The following is an 8,926-nucleotide window of genomic DNA, read 5'->3' as shown; positions in this document are numbered from 1 at the left end:
AAGAATGCATATGTTTTTATACGGGTTACAAAGTTGTTATTTTAAACCAATAGTAATTAATTTAACAATTTTTTGAAACCATTAGTCTTCTGTAATCAGAAATATAAACATGTGACACGTCTAACTAAACAAATAATAATCACTAATCTGTAGTTAGATTATAAAATATTTAGTGTCTTGCAGGTGTAAACATGTTACTGTCTAATTTTATATTTGCGTTACTAGATATGTCATTTTTTTAGTGATATTTTCCTTATTTATAAGTTAAGAACTTTTATTGTAATCTTAACAGTTTAAAGTACATAATTACTTGTTGTAAGCAGTTTTAGTTGTTAACCATGCATAAGATGACACTTTGTGAAACTATTTATATCCACAGTTCTACGGAAGATACATAGTAAGCGGATCATTGGATACATCAATAAGAGTTTGGGATACTTTTACAGGTAAAATATAAACTAATAAATAAATTGATTTATAGGTAAATATTTATTTTGTTTTATAAAATTGATTTTCAATGAGAGTTTGGGAAGCTTCTACATGTATTTAGTTATTTTTTTGATTAATTTTATTACTAGTTGTCTTCAGATAGATATTTAGCTACATGGTATTTTATTTATAATGCATTAATATTTTATTTAAACACTACATTGGATCAACAGGCAGATGTTTGCACCAATTGTTAGGCCACCAATCACTTACAAGCGGAATGCAATTGAAAGATAACATACTAGTATCTGGAAATGCTGATTCTACTGTTAAGATATGGAATATACTCACTGGGAAATGTTTGACTACTTTGGAAGGTTAGTTACTTACTTTATTATAAGCTTTTGTTAGAAAATAAAGAATGGTTTTGTTTAGTCGATCAATATTACTTATATGACTATTTTAACTAATGTTTCTTACAATCCACTTTTATAACAAGAAAATATTTTGGATTTATAAAAACAATATCAGGCCCATTAAGGTTAGTTTGAAGTTTATAAAAAGTTCAGGCTGAAATATTTTGCGTTCAAAGAGTTGCAACCCTGAATAACAATCAATGTAAAAAATAAACAAATCCTCTTACACAGGGGTATTAAACACGAATCAGCAGTTAAACTTCACTCTTAACTCACCTAAACAGTATGTATAACTAATAATATAAAAATGAAATAAATACGTCATTTTAGGAGATTAAAAAGTGTATATATATATATATATAAATTAAGCATTCTAACAGGAGACTCCAAACACGAATCGGCAGTGACGTCATTACAACTTCACGGAAAATTCGTTGTTACGTCATCTGATGACGGAACTGTTAAATTGTGGGACGCTAAAACCGGACAAGTGATTATATTTATTTTTACAACGTTGATATTGAACCATAATATTTTGTAACAGGGTTGTCGAAAAATATGGTATTCAAGAAAATTTTAAACAGTATTTATAATAATGAAATTTTGATAATATACAAAAAATCTATCATCATGAAAAAAAAAAATTATCATAAAATTTACTTTTATTAAAAAACTCATTTAAGTTAGCTTTACAGTATTTTTGTTTTTATACTACTTAACACGGTTTTAAACTAAACTTCGACCCTAAAACGTGTACTTCCGAAAACCTGTGAAAAAATTTCTCAAAAAATACTGGCAATCCTGATTATGTTAATAATAATAGTTAAATATTTTTTTCAGGTGATAAGAAACGTAGTCGAGTTGGAATCCCGAGGCAGCGGAGGAGTCGTTTGGAGGATTTCCGCTTCCTCCTCCAAGCTGGTGTGCGCGGTGGGCAGCAGGTACCAAACTGAAGACACCAAAATACTGGTGTACGATTTCGAGTGACGTCATAATACCTTTTCACCAGACTGAAGACACCAAAATACTGGTGTACGATTTCGAGTGACGTCATAATAGCTTTTCGCCAGACTGAAGACACCAAAATACTGGTGTACGATTTCGAGTGACGTCATAATACGTGATGTCATAATTTCGACATCATATGTAAAACTACTACTAGGATTTTATAGTATGTAACTAAAACACAAGTGTTTCTGGCGTCGCAGAAATATTTTGATTGTGACGTGAGTTTGTTCATGACGTCATGATCACAAAAAACGCCCATGATTTACTTCGTCATTAAAAGTAAAGAAAAACTCATGGGTAATGATGAATGAGAGCGTAAAGTTGTAATTCGCTTGATTCGTATTTTATTGAAATGTTTATGAAAACATATTCTTGAAAAAAAGTAAAAAACTTGAAAAAAATAAAGTATAAATTTTTCAGCCTGTTTTTGCGCATGTTAACATAAAAAAAAAGTAAAATGCAAGTAAAAAAAAAGAAGCAACACTTTTAAATTTTTTTACCACGAAATTATTGACTAATTTCAGCAATGATTTTAAATTTACTTGATTTTCACTTTTAAATTTTTTATTTGGGTGCTTTTTAAACGCCTTTAGTTAACCTCTTTTATTGAACTTTTTATGCTTTTTTTTTTTTCATTGACTGAAACTTTTTAGTAAACTACAAAATATGAAAACAAATACTTATTAATGCGAGTTTTACGTATGAATTTATTGTAATTTTGGACTGAATATTTTTTGTTTGCCAAAATGAACTTAATACGAATATAAGTTTTTGTTAAACAGAATAACAAAATATCTATTTTCAGCATAAAATTTCAATTAGGTCCAATTTTGATAAAAAGTCCTTTGGAAGCAAATTGTTTTAAATCATATCTTATTGAATATTTTAAACAGTTGACAATTTTTCTTGTATCGTGTTATTATTTGCTGGTGTTTATTTTTTTTTTTGCATGTTTTTATTTTTATTGTTTTATTTTTGTATTCGAATAATCAATAAACCTTTTACAGCTGTATATTATATTTGTTTTTATTGTAACGTTAACAGTACAATTTAATGTAAACTATGAGTTTTACTTTTTTTTTAACCTGTAAGTTATATAAATTATTTTTTAATATTCAGGGCGTCAGGCTAAGTCAGTTTTTTTGAAAAAAGTTGAAAAACGTCAGGCTAAATCAGCTTTTTTATGTAAAAGTTTAACAATCTCAGTTTTTCTGAGTTCAAATGCTTGAAAATTTTTAATTATAAAAAAATCGAGAAATCTTTTAAAAGATAAAATTGAGATGTGAATTTAGTAATTAGTTATTAAAAACAAAATCAGTCAGTATTTGTAAAAATAAACGCTTGAAAAAATTTGTTGGATCTCTATAATGTTTTTAAGAATCTTCATTATTTGGTTTTGAGTAAGTTATATACGTCATAATTTTGAAAATTCATTAACAAAATACATTTTAAATATTACAGTTTAGTTCAACAACTTAGCTGTTTGTTTGAATTTTAATACTCGTGTAAGCGTTTCATTTTAAATTTTAATAAAACACAAAAATGCACGTCGTTTTATTATAAATCTTCTGGTTGTAATGTTTTAACTTAGTGCTTAATTAAATTGAACAATTGTGTTTAGTTATATACAATATAACTTTTTACACTAGTAGTAGATCACTTATTTAAAAAAATATCACTGAATTTGTTATGTTAAGGGCAAAGGGGGGTCAATCACCTTTTTCACAGTTTAGCCTTATTTTATTGAGTTGTAATTAAGCTATGAGGTTCTTTTTGCAGATTTTTAAAGTTCAAACAAGTTTATAAAGTTTTGATCTAAAGCTGGTTAAAGTAGGAGACTACAACGGTACTAATCAGATTCCCAATACCTCAAATGACTTCTAAAGGGTATTTTCCTTACTTTGAAAAATGTCAGGCTAAATTGGTCTCAGTCAGGCTAAATGAAAAAAAATTCACACACGAACCCTGAATATTTATTACGTTTATATTTTTAATTTTACTCAGTTTTTTTTATCAGTAAGTAATACAAGTAAATTTTCAGACAATATTTATTAACTCATTTTCAGAGTTTATATTAAAATATATTGTTAACATCTCTAGTATAAAATAACTAAACTTTTTTTGTAACTATTGATTAAGTCATTTTCAATAACTTTTTGAGAATACATATCAATAATAACTAGTTTTATTAATTCCTGTTTTACTTTTGAAATAAAAATATTTAAAACGTTACCGCATTTTTAAACAAACTAAATTTTAAGTAAAGTTTTTTGGTTTTACAAAAAATTTAAAACTAGTTCCATCTACTAGTGTCAACATTAAAAGAGGAAAAGTTATAAAATTATAACGAACCTATCTATTCTAGGTCAATTGCAACTTTTAATTTAAGCTGTAAAATACAATAATTAAATACTATTTATTACCTCTGAATACCAGTTTTCAACAAAAATTCAAATATAAAACATGCTAACATTTAATCAACAGACTAGTGAAACGTATAACTTTTATAAATAAATAAAAAATTTGCCAATGAAGAAACCAACTACACAAATTAGAAACCACAAGTATAAGCTTTCTTTAAAATCATGTTCAAAATAATATCCTCATTAAACTTTTTGGTATTGTTCTTTCAGTAATGTAACTCTTAGATCAGGGTTTCCCAGAGAATTTAGGGGACTATAAGCTCAAAGGGGGCAATAATTTGAAAATTACACTAGTTGTTCTGAGTTTGGTGGAAAGTAGGTCTTGGCGTGTTTAAGAGTAGTTTTGTAAGTTATACTAGATATTTTGGTAAAACTTCAGAAAGTTAGAGGTTCGCGAGATGTAAAAGGGGAGCCACGAGGCCATAATTTGAAGCTTACTTTATATATTCTAGAGTTGATGATGAACATCCAACAAAGATGTTAGGTGTATTTAACATAAATATTTTGAAAAAATATGTTGAAGGGGGCCAGAGCTTTTTTAATTTCTTTAAGGGAGTCTTCGAAAAAAGTTTGGGAAACCCTGTATTAGATCAAAGATTCCCTAGTTTTAAAATTGTTAGGTATTTCATTTTACATCAGGGGCGTGTTTTTTTTTTGAAAAACAACTTTTACAACTCCTGAAAAAAAAAAAGTAAATTACTTACTAAAAACGTTTATTAAGCAGATACTTAACATGTTAGAATTTTTTGCTAAATATTTAAACAAAAACTATTAAGAAATTAAAATAAGTTAAAAATTTATTATTTGCTGGTGTTACACTTGCTAAAAGCAGAAACTGAGTTAAAATTAGAATTTATCTGTGATTTCAAAATGAATTTATAACTTATGGGAGCTTTTTGTACTAATACTATTTACAAAGTTACATAAAGTTTACAAATTCTACTATATTTGTATAAACAATGATTTTTCACTGTTTTCGATTTCGAAAGAAAAATTTACTTCAAAAATGTACAATGCTATTTATTAAAGTTTGCTAAAATTAGTTTATTGTAAAAAATACATTAGAGTTAAGCATAATTTTGCAAGTTTTATAATAACAGTAATTAAAAATAAACTTGTAAAAAAACAGATTCCTAAACGTCTTTTACATTTATGATTTTATAATGTTATTTTATATTCTTCTTTAATTAATTTAGTTTTTAGCATTATGTTAAAAAATAAACATTTTTAGTTAGTTTTTGAAGGCCATAGGGTTTCTAACATTTTTTTCAAATAAATAAAAGCCCTTGTTTAAAAGCTCTACTTATATACTATACGGTGCATTTTAAAGAATAATAACAATAATTAACTTTTGATATGTAGTCATTTGTGGAAAAAGTTTCCATGTCATACTTAGTTGAAGTTTAAAAAGTTGTATGGTGCTATTCAAACTGCAGAAAAAAGTGTAATTTCAAGGATTTAAATAACATAAGAAGCATTAAAGGGCCACAATGTTAAGCCTTTGCTAATTTCAGTATTAATTTTATTTTACACGGTAAAATAATCGAACCACCAAGCAAAACAATCAAAGAATAACATTAAACTTTGGATATTTAACGCAGTGATAATTAAGATGCAAATCGAATTGCCAGATAGTATGTATCTTCTTCCATTCTGATTTCTCCGGATCGAAAATAACATATTCATATTTATGGTTGCCAACAAACACTATTATCTTGCTGCCCTTTACCACGCACTGACAGCTGAAAACTTTCTCGTTAAGGTGCAGAGCTTGAAGAAGAGCAAACTTCTCGCTGAAAAGGTCAAAAACCTCGCAACTATCCGCTCCACTGATCACGTACATTTTGCTCCCGATGCTCACCGAGGCATGACCTTTTTTCCCTCCATCATGTCGGGCATGTCACGTGACCAATCACCCGCGCAGTGATCGTACGTTTCAACGGATGTCGGATGATCGAATCCTCCTGACGTCACTATTCTCCCGTTGAATACGGATGACGCTGCTCCCTTCCTGGAACGTTCGGTATGTTTCAGCTTCTTGAAACTTTCAGTGTTGGGATCAAAAAGGACAAAGTTGGTTCCTGATACGTTACGTAGTGCGTTTCCCCCCAAAATGTAAATTTTTCCCGCCAAGCAACAGGTTGAAAAACTGCCGCAGTTTATCGAACAATCGGTAAACTTCACCTGTTCCCAAGATGCAGTCAAAACTGAATAAGACTTCACCCACACTGTATCGAGGAAACAATCGTAACCAAAAAGGTATATTATCCCATTCACGAACTCTACGGAGACCACGCGGATATCTTCATCTATATGCGTTATCTCAGTGACGTAAGGGTAGTTCTCATTTTTCAACTTCAGTACGCGATATTTATATATATCGTATCCAATAGACACTATGTTGCAAAGCGCCAACTCAAAGTTATCCTGAGCGCAATGTCTCACTCGACATTCGACAGAGCTAGGGTCAAGATTCTGAAGAGTTTTATCGCTTATAGCTTTGAGTATAACCCCCTTACTCTCAGCACATTTTGAAAATATTTCAGCATCTAACAACGTGTTTAAGGCAGCAGTTGAGAGCAAAGGTAGACGAATTGTTTTCACCAAATCTATTGCGAGCTTGCTTCTTGATTTTGGATCGTGTTCAATCCAACTGTTCACAGCTTTTGCTACCTCAAGCTCCGAGGTGATATTCAAGCCTGAACTGGACAAGATCCTCACAAAGAGATCAAAGCTCAAACTATCCAGCATTTTGTTTTCGGCAAAGTAGCAGAACAACCTTGTTATGAAGTCGAAAGTGCACTTTTTAATTTGTTTGTTGTGGGCAATGTTGGAAAACTGATGGTAGAAACAAACGTTGTCAATGTTCAGGTCGATCTTGAACGAGTCGAGTAAATGTTTCTTTGCATTGGCGAAATTAAGTAGTTTTGCCACTTTGTAAATTTTGAAGAAATTTTCGTTGGATAACTTCGCATTACCTACAAAAGTTTATTTAATTCAAATATTATTCGTTTATTAAAAAAAAAACAAAAATTATTGAAACTAGATAGAGATGCTAATTGTAAAAATTATACTTTTTATTCTACAAAAAAACATCACAGAACTTAACAGAAAGTAAAAAACTCTTTACCTGTACGAAAAAAGTCAGAGAAACTTTTCAATGCACTTTCATCAAAACACAAAACTGCATTTCTTTTGAAACTTTTCACAACTTCGTCTTCGGAATTTTCGTTTTCATCGAAGTTCCTTAGAAACTCTTCACAAAGTTCACGGTTCTCAGAGTTCGTGGGTCTTATTTCTCCAACACCAGGTGCGCTCGATGCTTCAATGTTACCAGTTGTGGTTTCAAAAGTTGACATTTTTATATATTTATTTTAGTTCACTGTCGATAATAAGTTAGTTTTAAGTCATTTGTAAAACTGTATATATGATGTTTAATAAAAAATACAAGTAAAAATTATATTGATTAGCTTAACGACAACTGACATTTCATATATTAATTTTAGGTTGCTGTTGATAATAAGTTAGTTTTAAGTCATTTGTAAATGTTTATGTTGTATGTTTAACAAATAACAAATATTGAAAGTAGAAATTATATTTATTAGCTTAACGACCTACGATCTAAAAATCAAAATTAATTTATTTTATTTACTCATAGCCTAAACCATTGCTTCCGAACCTTTTTCTAGTGGCGGAACCCTTTTCCAAAGTTCAACTTTTCCGCGGAACCCCTAAATTAATTTTACATAAATATTTAATATAATATTTCCTGCAAAAAACAAAAAAATTTCAGTGAAAAACTAATTTTTTAGCAAAACTATTTCATTGTTAAAAATCATACTAATTGTAATAGTATTAAGTCGAGTCAAACTCAAAGTGCGCCAGAGGCAATAGGTGTTTTATGATTCTATAATAAATAAACGAAAACAAACATGATTAATTGTAACGTCATGAAAATCTTTCCTTGCATAATAAAAACAAAATCAGAGCTACAAACAATAACGAAATAAACATGAACCTAATCGAATTCACAGATTACTGTAATAAACGGGTTAGATGCCTAACAAAAAATAAATAAAAAACATTTAGTGCGAAACTTGAACTTGTCTTTTTGCAACAAGCATGTCAATGCACGGCTGGATTTTGGATAAACTGAGACGAAGACAGGCAGATAAGGTTTGAGTCAGCATACAGTTCCTTTGCTTCGTTTTAATGTTTGTTACATGCGAAAAGCCGGACTCGCAAAGATAAGTGGTGGTGAATGGTAAAAGAAATTTTACTGCGTGTTTTGCTAAAACGGGGTACTCTAATATTGCACATATCCAAAAGCTCCTTCCCTATGAAACTCAATTTTAAATTGCTATCTTTAGATAGTTGCAGCAATTCGTTTTCTGTATCTGTAGTAAGATTCACTTCTTCCGAAGCAATATCACACATGAAAGGATTCAAAATCCATAAATTTCCGATGCGAACATCTTCAGGAAAATAATGTTGAAACTTTATAGACAAAAGATCAAAGTGGTTGTATATTTCGTCAGAGAAGATGAATTCTATGCATTTTTCGTGGGCCTCATCAAACCGGTGAAACATCTCAAAATTACCATTGCTAACCTTTTTCTTCCAAAAGTTAATTCTATTTTTAAACAACTC

The 8,926-nt window shown here is 29.6% G+C and overlaps 1 protein-coding gene across 1 annotated transcript; it reads right to left on the bottom strand.

Moving 5' to 3' along the window:
- Nucleotides 1-6,133: 6,133 nt before the first annotated feature.
- Nucleotides 6,134-7,635, bottom strand: LOC145834933 (kelch-like protein 7). Its single transcript, XM_082942465.1, has 2 exons — nucleotides 7,407-7,635; nucleotides 6,134-7,254 (listed from the first exon to the last, which is right to left on the bottom strand). The coding sequence occupies exons 1-2, from the start codon at nucleotides 7,633-7,635 to the stop codon at nucleotides 6,134-6,136; spliced, it is 1,350 nt and encodes a 449-aa protein (XP_082798591.1).
- Nucleotides 7,636-8,926: the final 1,291 nt, after the last annotated feature.

Source organism: Thalia democratica, chromosome 4 (assembly GCF_965202585.1).
Source record: "Thalia democratica chromosome 4, ktThaDemo2.hap1.1, whole genome shotgun sequence".
Taxonomy (NCBI): Eukaryota; Metazoa; Chordata; class Thaliacea; order Salpida; family Salpidae; genus Thalia; species Thalia democratica.
This window is presented reverse-complemented; position numbering and strand designations above follow the sequence as displayed.